General features: G+C 42.4%; 1 protein-coding gene across 2 annotated transcripts in view; it reads left to right on the plus strand.

Annotated features, from left to right (window-relative positions):
* Positions 1-14,469, plus strand: part of CSMD3 (CUB and Sushi multiple domains 3) — a 1,240,207-nt gene that overhangs the window by 739,360 nt on the left and 486,378 nt on the right. For both annotated transcript variants that reach the window (XM_084620231.1, XM_084620232.1), the window contains one exon: positions 648-842. In XM_084620231.1, coding sequence (XP_084476357.1) covers positions 648-842 — 195 coding nt within the window. The remainder of the gene's footprint in view (positions 1-647; positions 843-14,469) is intronic.

The following is a 14,469-nucleotide window of genomic DNA, read 5'->3' on the forward strand; positions in this document are numbered from 1 at the left end:
GATTTGTGCCTTGGGGAAGTTTTAACCTAAGCTGGTACAAATAGGCTTAGGGGGCCTTTCATGCGGATCCCCACATCTGTACCGCAGAGTTCAGAGTGGGGAAGGAACCGTGACACCAGTGCATCTGAGTTGATAGTGCTGTCCAGAGCAATCACAATGGAGCACTCTGGGATAGCTGCCGGAGGTCAATACCGTCGAATTGCATCCACACTACCCCAAATTCGACCCAGCGCTAAACCCCTCACCGGGGAGGAGTACAGAAATCAATTTTAAGAGCCCTTTAAATCGACAAAGAGGCTTGGTTGTGTGATGGGTGCAGGGTTAAATTGACCTAACGCTACTAAATTTGACCTAAACTTGTAGTGTAGACCAGGGCTAGGTCTTGTACTGGTGTAGCTATTGTAAAAAGTCATACCGCTAACCAGCAGAGTTATACCAGTGTTACTTTCCTAGTAACCAAGCCTAAGTTGGATGCATAGAAAGTACTGTCCCAATTTTTCTAAAAAAGCTGCTGTCATTTCAGCTGGAAACTGCACAATTAGTCTGAAATTTTTTTTCCTTTCTATAGAGCCCTAAAAATGTCAACGTATTTGTAAGGCTTTATCACATTCTTTTTTTCCCCTTCCTCTTTTGCTTCTGTTTTAAAGCATTTGGACATAATGAGTGTCCTGATCCTGGAGTTCCAATCAATGCACGGCGTTTTGGTGACAACTTTCAATTAGGGAGTTCAATCTCAGTCATTTGTGAAGAGGGATTTATTAAAACACAAGGAACTGAAACAATTAGTTGTATACTAATGGATGGGAAAGTAATGTGGAGTGGACCTATCCCTAGGTGTGGAGGTACGTGAATTTTTATGCTATTGCTTTTCTATTTAGGTTAATTTATCGTTATTTCTTTACAGTTGCCATAGGGTGAAATTCACACTTCCAAAGACCAGCACAAAGACTATGCATCACTTAAGTCTCACTGAATCTCTGCAAAGGAGTGAATTTCATTCATTCTGAATATTTTCTAATTAGTGCAAAAATAATTACAATTAGTTTCTCTAAGTCAATTTTCTCTAAAATGTATTTGAAGAATTCCTGAGAGAATGCCTTAAATTTTCTTGTTAAAAAAAAAAGGCAGAACAAATATGCTAATAAATTGCAAATATGGTTGATAATAGCTTATGCAAATTGTCTTTAATTTTTTTCCACCTGACAAGTTTCTTATTTTTGAAATACAGTTATTTAATTTTCTTTAAAGAATGAGTTAGTTATTCTTAATACTATTGGTAAAAACAAAAACAAAACTTGCTGAAAGCAGTCTTTGATAGTGATAATAGGTATTTGTTGGTAACATTTAATTTGTTTGATATTTTGACTTTGAGTTAGGATGTTTATGTAGATCCTTAATTTCCCTTTAAAAGAGGTTCCGGAAATGATTGAAATGTGATAATTGTTTCTTTTTGGGGAAAAGACATCAAACCAAGGTTCTGACTACTTGAAACCATTTATATTTTAGTAAATTCTTTGTTAGTGTAAATGCTTAGAATTCCACTGAGGTCAATGGAGCTGCACGCGTTTACACCTGTGGAGAATTTGCACTCTTATTATTTTGAATTGATAGAAATTTTAATAACATGCATGGGTCACTACATTTTTAGTCAGATCTCTACATTATGCCTACTTCCATTTGCCTTAACATTTCAGTTGGATACTGTACTTCTTTACTTTCTGTCCTAAACTTGTGAAGAATCTTGTTGTGAGCTATTAAATATCTGCTAGATTCCACTTCAGAGAGATCTGCATTTCATATATGGGTAAAATGACTTAAATCCCTTACCTGTCTCACAGGATTATTGGCACTTAATTAGAAAATGTTTGTAAAGTGATTTGAGATGCCCAGATTAAAAAACAACAACACTACAGAAATATAAATTATTATTACATGTGGTACCTTGTTCATTTGATGTTGAAATATGTATAGTAAAGAAGCAATAAAATATAGAAGTTGATTATCCTGAAACTCATTCTACAACAACCCCTACCTGAAAAAATCAATATATAAAGCTCCAGAGGCAGAAGGTCTTGACGGTGGTTGAAAGGCAGAGAGGTAACAATTGTAGGAGTCATCGCTGAGCTTCTCTTCTTCCTATGCTCCTATAACAAGATTCTGAGGAAGGCAGAACAAAGTTTCTTGCCAATTATCACACAGTACATGCCCTGAGGAGTAGTTGAAGAAATTTCAAGAACTGTCTCCTGCATCTTTGAGCTTTCACAGTCAGTCTTCAGACTAGATACAGTCCAGAGAATGTGTAGGTAGACAGTTTCCCTTTAGATGAGCAGAGCAAATGGACATAAATAGAAGTCATGAAAATAATGTTGGATCTATTGATGGTCATTGATACAACTATCAACTGACTCAACTATCAACCTTGCCAGGGTGGATGGAGTGACCTTCAGGGTATTTTGTTCATTTCTCTCAGACAGATCTCAGAGGTATTGCTCAGTTTCCCCAAAGTTCTTTTCTCTATGCAGGACTCTGTCCGGTCCCTTTTTTAATTTAAATAATATATTTGTCTGTTGTGGGAAACTGTGAGAAGTTCTGAGCTTTGATGCTAAGAATACCCTGACAAATTCCTGTTCCGCATCTCTGAAACCTAGCACAGACAGTGTCATTACCAAGTTAGCCAATGTCTAGGAGAAATAAATGGCTAGATGGAAAAACAGCTGGCTCAAGATCAACCAGCAGAGGATGTGACTTCACCCTTTGATGAAGGTTTCCGCTCTCCAACATTCTAGGTGTTGCAGTATCTGGGTCCAAATGGTTTTGTCACTGTTCTTGGGCAACCAAACAGCAACACTATTCAGACTTCCCTTGCTATCTTCATTTGGGCCTAAAATTGTGTCTTTTCTTTTGGAGGTGGACTTAACAACAGGCAGTAGTTGTCCAGGTACTTTTCTTGGGTTTCAAGGCTGCTTCAACATGCAGCCGTCTACTGCCTAGATCAGCTAAACCAACAAGTTCATGTCATTCAGTGCTTTGTGTGCTGTATGCTTACTCCCTATCAGATTCGAGATCTGCCTTGAGGTAGGGGTTTTGATATTTAAAGCAAGTTATAAACTGCTACTCACAGCAATATCTCTATTCCAGAATGTTAGCCTCAGCAACAGAATTCCCTCCTGATGAAGATGATGAACCCAAGTTTTGTCATCTTTACAATACCATGCTATACATATTTCCTTGTACCAGTCTGTCTCTGCTAACAGTAACCACAGAAATAGCATAGTGGCCTAGCTACCTTTCACAGGTTGAACTACAGTCTTGTTGAAAAAAACATATCTGATTCAGGAAATGACTTAATGTGTTTCACTGACTCCGGTTCTCAGTAATTTGAAAATTAGGGCGTTTATTTAGGTGTCTAAACTTTGACTTGGGATGTTATCTTTAGGCACTTATTTTTAAAAATCTTAACCTATATCTTCATTATATAGAAAGCCTTCTAACAAATTTTAATGGGATTACATACACTAATGTGAGACCCTACATTGTAAGTGTTGTAAGTGTTGTCTATACACTTTCAAACAATTTTCCCTTGTTTTATAGCTTTATTGTTTCAAGAGGTGCAGTCTAAATAAGACTAGCAATCTGATTTTGTGTGGGGGAGAACTGTTTTTCCAGTGCCTTAAATTGATTTGTTTTGCTATCATTTTGCATTCAGTTTACACTTTCCATGACAAAATAGTCAGGAATATCACCTCTATACAAATGGATTAGTTGTATTAGTTAAAGTTAAGCATATGTTTAGGGCTTTGCTGTCTAGGAATGAATTACTCAATCAGGACCTGAGAGCACTTCCTGGGGCACTGAATAGTCAGTTTAGCAGTATAAACAACAAGAGAGCAGGCAGTAGTAAATGGAAGACATTAACAAACCTAAGGCTCTATTCTACTTTTATATCCTCTTTCTTTTCAACATACAGATAATTTCTCTTCTCTCCTTCCCCGTGTCTTCTTGGGTTTTTATTCGCTTGCCCTCCCTGCTTCTTCCTTTTCCTTCTGTTTCTCTCTTCTCTGTCTTCTCCATTTCTCTCTTCCCCCCCCCCCCAAACGCTGATATCTTTGTTTCTGAAGAATATGCTTGAATGCAGAATACCATATAGTCTGTATAAAGTGGTCTTCTCAGCAGCAATGGTAAAAAAGGCTACCAAAGCTGATGGAAAACAATATGTGCATAATGTACTTTTTTCTTTATTTCTATGAATCTGTCCAGTCGGTTTTACATACTGTATAACTTTTTGTAATACCAACTAACCTTGAAAAGTTTATTAACTTTAACATTGTCAGGAACCATTGTAATTCTTGGATTATGTTAATCACACACAAAGCAATAATGCCACACTAATGTACTTTGTAGTTCATGGAGCTGGATGAAATTGCTAATGAAAATTAAAAGTTGAATATTCACAGTCATATTGAGAAGCTAAATTAATCTGGGAACACCTCAAAATGTCCAACCATGCACAAGGAAGACTGATGAAAGGATAATCTTAGCCACTAATTGGAACATATAGTTGCATTCTGAATGGTAGGATTAGGATTTATTCACTAGTTGCAGAATTAGACATATTTTTAAAAAGTGAAGATATAGATTTAAAAAAAATACAAAAAGAGGACCTTTATAAAGCAGAATTTTGTACCCAGTAGTCCTGCTGGTCTGGTGGTATATAATTGTCCAGAGGTTTTTTTTTTTTTTTTTAAATCAGTGTTCATTATTAATCAGTTCTGCGCAATTAACTCTCCAAATGAATATCTTTGTTTCATACAGGATGAAATCCACTCCACTTGCCTAAATCCCAAATAAGTCACACTCTATCCAGGTGAAGGGTAGCATAGCTAGGAAGTCAATTCCACTTCTAAATCAGATCCAGGGAATTGGGCTGCTTTCAGGCTCCCTTTCCCTTTAGCTACCTGTCTGCTATTTCAATCTGTATAATCTAGAACAGGGGTCTCAAACTCAAATGACCACAAGGGCCACATGAAGACTAGTACATTGGCCCAACGGCCGCACCACTGACCACCACGTCACCGCTGCCCCGGCCCTGCCCCCACTCCACCCCTTCCGTGAGGCCACGCCCCTGCCCTGCCTCTTCCCACCCCTTCCCTGCCCCCATTCCAACCCCTTCCCTGAAATCCCCACCCCAATTCCACCTCCTCCCTGCCCCCAGGGGGTGCAGGAGGGCTGCAGGGTGCGGCAGGGGGCTCAGGGCAGGGGGTTGGGGTGCACGGTGGGGCAGGGGGTCAGGGTGCCGCAGGCGGCTCAGGGCAAGGGGTTGGGGTGCAGGAGGTGTATGGGGTGCGAAGGGGGCTCAGGGCAGGGGGTCGGGGTGCAGGAGGGGTGTGGGGTGTGGCAGGGGGCTCAGGGCAGGGAGTTGGGGTGCAGGAAGGGTGCAGCAGGGGGCTTAAGGCAGGGGGGTCGGGGTGCAGGAGGGGTGTGGGGTGCAACAGGGGACTCAGGGCAGGGGGTTCGGCTGCAGGAGTGGGGGTGGGTCCGGACCGGTGTGCACCGGGGGCAGGGCAGGCTCCGGGAAGCGGATGGGACCTGCGGGAGGGGGGGCACAGGGGTCTGTGTGTTGCTGTGAACACTCCTCCAGGTACCTCCCCCGAAGCTCCCATTGGCTGCGCTTCCCCGTTTCCGGCCAATGGGAGCTTCGGAGGAGGTACCTGGAGGAGCGTCCAGGGCAACCCACAGACCCCTGTGCCTCCCCCCTCCTCCCAGGTCCCTGCCACTTCCCGGAGTGGTGTGGGGGCAGGGCAGGCAGGCAGGAAGGGAACCTGCCCTGCCCTGCCCCAGGTGCGCGCAGGGCCAGAGCTGCTGTAGGTAAATGCTGGGGGGTGCGGAGGTGCCACGGGGGGCTGGTGGGCCACAGAAAATAACCCTGCGGGCCACATGTTTGAGACTCCGATCTAGAATCACAACTACAGCTCAGCCATGCCCATTGTGAAGAGGGTTGGGACCACTAGATATGTGTAAACATATACCCCATGCTGCATCACAGCCCCTTCAGCCAGTCTGCATGGAGCTCATGTGGAGACCCTTTCTATGTTTTGGATGGTGTGCTGGCACACCTGGGTGGCAGCTCCATTTATGATCCTCCTGTATAGCCCAGATGCAGGACTTAAGTGGTACAGGAAGGGTTCCCTGCTTCTCCCTACCAAAGAGAAATAGTATCTTGAAAAAGAATCTGATGTTATGAACTATGGAGTCTGCATAGAATCAGCAGTCAGATCTGGTCCCCAAATAAGTACCAATTGTGAGCATCTGTGAGCATTAGGCTTTCCTCGTGCCCATATATAGAGTTCCTGGCTTACGGTTTCTTGAGTACTGTTACATTCATGGCACACACATATAGAGAAGTTAGATAAAAAACATAAATTTCTCTTGCTGAAAGATTGCAGCATAATACTACTTTATATTCCGAACAATAACAGAGAGGAACCCCAAAAGAGAGAGACAAAACAGGCTGTTCCCTAAAATGGTGGGACAGATCAACTCACTTTACTCTAGGCTGTCTCTCTGCAGACTGTCTGCTTCTTGACTCAGAACACATACTTTCCCGTAGGCTGCAAGCAGCAGCAGGACAAAAAACAAAACCTGAAATTTAAAGTGACAGCTTACAGTTTTAACACAGTTTTCAATACACCACAATTTCCATATATGGAAATAACTTGGAATGACATTGTGGGAACTCAGAGCATGTTCAGAGACTCCTGTTTGATATTTCATGTGGACTCTCCTATGACTAAGAGATGTTTGGCTGATGGCTGCTTCTAGTTATAATATATTTCCAATATTTTAATTTTACCTGGCTGATGACAGGAATAGATGTCAGTCAGCCACAAAAGGGGGTTTAAAGAAGCAACAAGCCCTAAAACCTAGTATAAAGGAGGATGGAGAAATGACCCCATTGGCGAGTTTACTAGAATATTTTATTTTTAAAAGTTAGGCATTTGATGATAATCCTAGTACCTCTCTGTAGATGTGACTATGAAGGACTCCTGGGTCTTGGAGTTCAGAACACAGTGGTCGATTTTAAATAAAAAAAAAATGGAATCTTGCACTGCAGGCATGAGAAAGAGCCATATGCAAGGGGGTGGGGGGGGAGGGGAGAGAGAGAGAGAGAGAGAGAGAGAGAGAATAACATTTTTTAAATGCCTTTATTATTCTCAGCTTCCAAACATGAAAATAAATTACTTTGAATGTATGGAACTAGATACTATACTAATACTATACTAAAAACTATACAACACTATACCATATTGTACTAAAAATACAATGGATAACAATAGGTATTCCCTGTGTGGTTTAGAGCTAATCCTTAGATTGAAGTTAAAATTTACAAGAAACTTTTTTTTTTTTTGTTAAATGAGAAAATGCTGATTTGCACAAGTGTGACAAAGTTGAATTCTTACTGTGGCAATACACTGACTCAAGATAATACCATCTGGTGTTCCTATTTTTGTTGATTTATTTTTCAGTTTATAGGCTCCATATGTGTTATGAATATGCATGCATGGTAATATGCACTAACATGTAGTAAAAATTCAAGATAGTGTTAACCCTTTGGTTGTTGATGTCCTTAGGCATTTAAATGACACACTGTTTTGGCTGAGAAAGTAGAAAGAGGAAGGCAGCATAAGGTTTAGGGTCTAAACATAAGGAGTCAACTCTTTATCACTAGGAGTAAAACTGCAATGCAGTAATAAAATAATTGAAAATTAAAGACTAAAAATTATTTAGGAACAGGTCTCAAAACTGTGTAATTTTGAACTTAGTACAGAATTTACAAAATGCTTTTGCTCATCAAGAAACTATTTTACCTTTGTTAGACTCATTTAATTACATTATAGTGTTTAGGGTTTGTATCCTGCTGCAGCTAGAACCTTTGTCATTGACATACAAAAAAGATAGGGTCCTATATTCTTCAAAACATAAAATGTCTTTTTGACTGTAGTTCATAATTTTAGCATGGGAACTTTCCAATTTCTTTAGGAACATTAGAATATAAACATAAGCATCATGCTTTATGGCCTCCAATTCTTGAGTTATAAAGAACAATATACCTCCTTTATGGTGAAGAGATCAAGAAAGTGCTAGAATCTTTGAAAAACTTTTACAAAACAGAGCTGTGTAAGTTAATATGTATCATGTCATCTAATCATGAAAAATATGTAACTTATAAGGAGCATGACTAGAAATAATCACTGCACAGATATCAAAAACTATGGGCACGGATGAGGGAAGAAGGAAAACACTGCATTGCTACACATGTGGCAGAATCTTAGTAGACAGCCAAGACCTATAAAAATGTGCAACAAGACTTTCCAATCCCTTGGCAGTATAAAACGAAATGCCGCATTCTCCACTTTTGTGGATGGCGCTGCCTGCATAAATATTCACTGAAACAGTAATATTTTGGCACAGTATGGTGCAGCTTGTTTTCTGCTAATGAGTTTACTTCTGTCTGTCTTATCTAATTAGGTACTAATATGACCTCAATCACCATATTATATGAGAGCTTTCCGGTAATTAAAAATAAGAATAAGAGTAATAATCTATGTATTTCTTTTCCAGACTGTAGGTGAAACAGCTTAATTAGTTCATAGGTCATTTGTTTTCTTGGTGTATATGGTGTAACTAATTATTGCTCACTGCAGCATTAATTTACTATAAGTTTTCCTTAGTAGCTTAGGGTCGCAGCCAACTCACAATGTAATCAGTGAATGTCTTTCCATTGACTTCAGTACAAATTAAATCGAACCCTTAATTAAAATCTAGCATAAATACTGTATCATTTTAGCTATGTCCATATTCCTCCCAAGTTACCTCAAACCACTTCCTGTCTTTTGTTTTGGAAGTGCCTACGGAAACATCCTACTAACAAGTCATAAGTTTTAGCTTATGAGTAGAAAAATAAGAGGCAGGTTTAGTTGCTGCATTTTTCAGCAGATCATGCAAGCTGTACAGCAGGGGTCTCCAAACTTTATGAGAGGAGGACCATATTAGATTTTTGAAGGAGCTTTACCGGCCGAAGTGACTGTGAAATAAATTAAATATATCCAAAATATATGCAAAATTGTTTAAAAAAAACACTATTCTACTGTGTTAGTGTTGCATTAAATTCTAAATCAGGTATAAAAGTTAGTCGATGCAGGGGCTGTAGGTTGGCTCCCCTTTTTGGGTCTGCTCTGCCCCGTGCCTGCTCCCTTCTCCCTGTGCCTGCTAGGCGTGCCCACTCTGCTAAAGAAAATGACAAAGGATTGAAAGTTTGGCTGTACTTTGGTAAGGGAAGCTCCAGGTTCCCATTGTTGGTCGGGACTGTTTGGTTCTGTTAGTGCTGTAGTTAAAATTTAACCATTATGAAATTGTTAATTTCCATCTTCTTTACTCCATTTATTGGAGATGTAATTAAGCATCTGGCTTGCATTTTTACTTTAAGGCAGGGGTCCGTGCCTGCTTGGCTGCAGCAGCAACTCTCCCCTAAGTTGGCTCCCCTTTTGGGGGGACACTGGCTCCCGGGGGCACTCACCCCTCCGCACAGCTCAGCTAAACTACTCCCCCCAGCACCCGCGCGAGCTGCTGCTGGCAGCCCCTCCCCCTGCCTGCTCGGCATGCCTACTCAGCTGCAGCCTGCCTGTTTGCTTCTCCCTCTACCTGCTCGGCTGCAGCAATGACTCCCCCATAAGTTGGCTCCCCTTTTGGGGGGACACTGGCTCCCAGAGGCACTCACCCCTCTGCACAGCTCAGCTGTGCTGCCACCCCACATGAGCTGCTGCCAGCGGCCCCTCCCCCTGCCTGCTCGGCGTGCCTACTCCGCTGTTCGCTTCTCCCCTATTGGTTGGAGGGCCGGACAAATGGACGCCCCGGGCCAGTCCGATCCCCAGGCCGTAGGTTGGAGACCCCTGCTATAGAGCATTCAACAACATTTTTTGCTACATTTTGCTCACTGAAAACTTTATTCAGCAAAAAAAAAAACTAAATAAGAGATCAAACATGTGTGTATATATGATTGGCCCAGAAGGACATTTATTTATACACGTGTTCTGGGTCAAACAAGAAAAGTTGTGAATACTGATTTTGGTGGTGGAAAGCTCACCCTTCATTTTACAAAGTTCACATTTCAGTGTTGGATTATTCTTCTCTCCATTTAAACTCCCTACTGGGGCATAATGGATAGTGGATAGCATAATATATGGCCATTGTAGACCTCAAGAAAAGGCCAGTCAAGCCAGAGCAGATGATATTTGTTCTGTGTTGACAATAGCTCGGTAGGAACCCACTCCACATTGCCTGAACGTGCATGGTGAAATCTCACAAGGTCATTTGAAGAATCAGTTTAGGAAAGTGGCCTACAGAGGGTAAGTAATGAGGTATAAGGTTTAAGTAAAGGGATTCTCCTTCAGAAAATATGATGAGCCCCTGAGGATGCAGATCTTAGGAAGCTTTTGAAGCTCATGGAAGCAAATTTTGGCTAGATCAAACCCTTAATTAGCAACTTATCAAGAAGTTTGCTAAATAACAGTAAATCTATCACTTGTTTATAGTTCTGTTGGCCCCAAGAATAATGTGAACATGTTCACTGGAACAAACAAAAAATTCAGTTAACTAAATGTTTACTTAAACAAATTGTATTTACCTAAGGACTTTGTAAATTTCCCCCTCCCCCCGAGTCTGGCTGTTTATGCTGTATTTTAACTTTAGTAAAAGTGCAAGATTCCAACCCTTAGCAATCAAACTATCCAGGATTATACACAGATTTCCCCAGGGTATTGACATATAAGTGTGAGGTTAATTGTTGCTTGATCACCTCCACAGCTCTTCTGGCAAAAACCCCCTTACATAATTAGTTCAGCTTTCATTTATGCAATACAGCTAGAAGGACTAGGACAGGTTTATTTTGACATTTTTTATTAAATAATATAAATTTGGGTTTTATTACTGAAGAGCTTCCTAAGAGCTATACTGAGCATTTGTCCTCAGCCCTGAGTTTGCACTGCAATACAGGTATACTACGCAAAAGGGGATGCACAGGAAAGGGATTCTGATCCAGAGAGTTACAGGTCGTTCACTCTGGGATGAAATAATTTACCGTAGTTCTGGAAAAAAGGTACAGCTTTCTTCCCCCCTGGCACTCGGTGAGTTCTTCTGGTTGATGTGTTCTGGAAGCTTGTGTAAGCTTGTCTACTTGCTTGTGCAAGCCACTGGTCAGCAGGTGTTGTGTGCCCCTCTGTGCCTCACCTACAGAAGATGTGAATACGATTGGTAGAAAATTTTCCATCAAAGCTGTTTTACAACAGAAGATTGGGTTTTTGTGAAGTTTTTCATCAAAACATTTAACTTTTTGTTAGGGAAAAAAATCGGTTTTATTTTTTTTCCAACCACACGTTGACATTTTCTGTAAACAAACAAAAATATATCTTGACCAGCTCTAAATGTGAGTCTGGGGCAGCCACCAGCTTCAGAGTTTGGCTCTTTAATTCATGCTGTAGAGACACAAAGAGAACTTAGGCATCTAACTGCCACATCAAGTGCCTACAGTGCAGCATTTAGGCACCACTGGCATTCACAAAACCACCCCTCAGCGGCCACCTACTCCTGTAGGTAACTAAAATCTCTAAGCACATAAGTTTCCACTGGCAAAATCTCTAGGCGCCTCAATTTTTGCTGATGGGTGTGCACACAGCCACCTAACAGTGTTGAGCAGCTCAGCATCTAACTCAGCTGAACCCCTGTGGGATTCACAAATTAGGCATTGACTTGGACCCAGTGGCAAAGTGAGAACAGATATGCATGGAATTAAGTGGCATTCTGCAACCTTTATTACACTTTAACACAGGGGAGGGGTGCTACCTGCCCATCACTCATACATTCCTATAATAAGCACTTACTTGGTTCCAGTGCAGGAGTTACAGGGCTCCTTACTATATAACTCAAATCTAGTGTCAGGGTTACAGGGCTCCTTACCATATAATTTATAACACAAGATAGGCTCTCCCCAGGATTCAGCTCTGAGCTGTAGCACTGTCCCTCCCCTCCCCACCACCCCCCACAAGGGGCAAAGAGAGGGTGCAATAGGGTGGGGACCTTGGCCCGCAAGGGCCACAAGGTCTCATCCTATCACATGACCCCAAGGCCCAACACCAAAATCCAGGGTCTGTTACGTTTGGGAACCGTTCACGTTCAGTCTCTTACCCTCACAGGAAACTGGCGACAGGGGGCACCAGCAACTTATATGGTTGCTTCCCACCCAAAACACGCCACCTGGTATCAGAACACCCGCCCAATCCAGGCCTGCACATGCTGTAGCCTTATGTCAGGCACATCCATCTGACAGGTGTACGCCATCATCCCTGACAACCTCCAGCCGATTGTAACGGATGTCCCTATGCATTGTCACTGAACCCTTATCCAGGAATATCTTGGTGACGTCCTTATTTACTTTCTTTCTAGCCTTGTCCATATGGCCTGGGTCTGCTCCAAGTCCTTGCCTGTCAGTGAGTGCAGAAGTGGCATGAGCTGATCCCACTCCATGCCTCTCCTGGATGCAAACAGCTTCAGCTCAAAGCTCAGCTGAGATATGGCTGCCATTCTGGCTGCTCTCTTGTGGGCTCAATGCACTATACAGTGCCCACAAATCCAAACATTGCATATGCCCTGGGTAGCTTCCGAAACAAACAAGCACATTGGGTTAGTTACATTTTGCCATTCCCTGATATCTTTTCATTGGTACAGATGCAAATCCTATAATACCTTGATTTTCAGGGCCATATAGTGTTCACCTGCTGCAGGCAAAAACCCCTCTGCAGCCACTGACATCGCTGTGCTGATACTGAAGGAATGAGTACCAAATTTATATGAGTCAAGGTTTTCTCAGTACCATGCTGAATTGGTACCTTGACAGGAAGCTACCATCACCGTGTGTGAGCAGCAGGCCTGGCTGCAGGCTCTGGAATTTTAGTGAGGCTCTTATTGCCTCTAAAGGGCACAAGCACTTGTCTGCACATTGTTTCACTGCCTCATAAGCCCCTCTTCACTTCTGGTTTCTTTGAGTACCTTAAGTGCAGAGACACCACTCCTGTAGATAGTTGCACATCTCTTAGGTTTAATGCATGCTGGGACCTGTCCACAGCTGCCATAGACACCAGTTCAGTCACTCTCAAAGCACTAAAGAAGGCAACAACAAATGCCGCCTTAAATAACTTGGCCCCCCTCCCATAGCTACAGCCTCAGCTGAGCCTTTGACAGCACTAATAGGGCTTCCAGTGTTATGGGTAACCTGCGATCCCACTGACACACACTCCTCCTGGACCACCCTTTTAAAAGTTTCTGTACTGTGAAATGCCTGCACAGGTCTGGGATACGCCTAACTTACTCCAGGAGGACTGGCCCACTAGTTGGCTAAAAATGGGCCCACCCACAGAGAGTCAGAGGCACCACATATTGCACCACCTGGTGTGTATATATTGGTCACCCACAATGAAGTCCAGCCTGTGCCCTAAATTCTACAAACTCTGACTGGCTGGCCTTGTAGGAATTTAGTCTGCAGGGGAACTGAGTCCTTGACTAGTCCCATAGCTGTCATGAGCTAAGATCCCAGAGTTGTTGGCGCATTGCCCATGGATCTCTGCTGGCCAGCAGGATGAGTTCCCAGAATCTGCCACCTTGAAATTGAGAAAGCATCGGCAACATGACTATCTACTCCCTGGACATTCACTTCATGAACAAGGATGTTAAACCACAGGCAGCTTTCAATGAAGGCCCTGACCGGCCTCGTTACTTGAGCAGTCTTAGCCGACTGTCTATTTACAATATGGACAACAGATTGGGTTGTAACACCCGAAACAGCCTTACTTGTATTGAATGTTTTCTCCCCAACTAGTGACTGCCACCTGTATAGGGGAAAAAAACCTAGAGGAAGGTGATGTCCCCTGTAATACCGTGAGCCACCCAGCTTCTGGCTACTTCTGTGCACACCACTCACCTTGAAAGTAAATCCCCAAACCTATACCTTCTGAGGCATTGGATTGTACCTGCAACTCAATCTTGAGAAAATAGCCTGAACACATATTGAGACCCTTTAACCCTTCTGGGAATCTTTCCCACACTTCAAAGACTTCCTACATTTTCCTTGTCATTCTGCTAAAATAGTGTGGGGTTCATTCTAGAGGGGGCAGATGCCAGATGAGCACAAAATGCCTGAACAGGAGCCACCACCCAGCATGCCAAATTTAGATGCTCCATCACCACCTGTAGTTCCCTCAGAGTAATTTTCTTTGCCATTTTGAGATCTCCTGTCAGTGGCCTGGCCAATTCCATCTTCTCTGTAGGCAACCTAGAAACCCTGAATTTATGTCCAGTTCGATGTCCAGGTGTGTTAAACTTTAGGTGGGGCCTTCTGTTTTTTCTATGGTGAAGAGGAGCCTA

The sequence above is a fragment of the Lepidochelys olivacea genome, assembly GCF_965140295.1.
Source record: "Lepidochelys olivacea isolate rLepOli2 genome assembly, chromosome: 2".
In the NCBI taxonomy this organism is placed as follows: domain Eukaryota; kingdom Metazoa; phylum Chordata; order Testudines; family Cheloniidae; genus Lepidochelys; species Lepidochelys olivacea.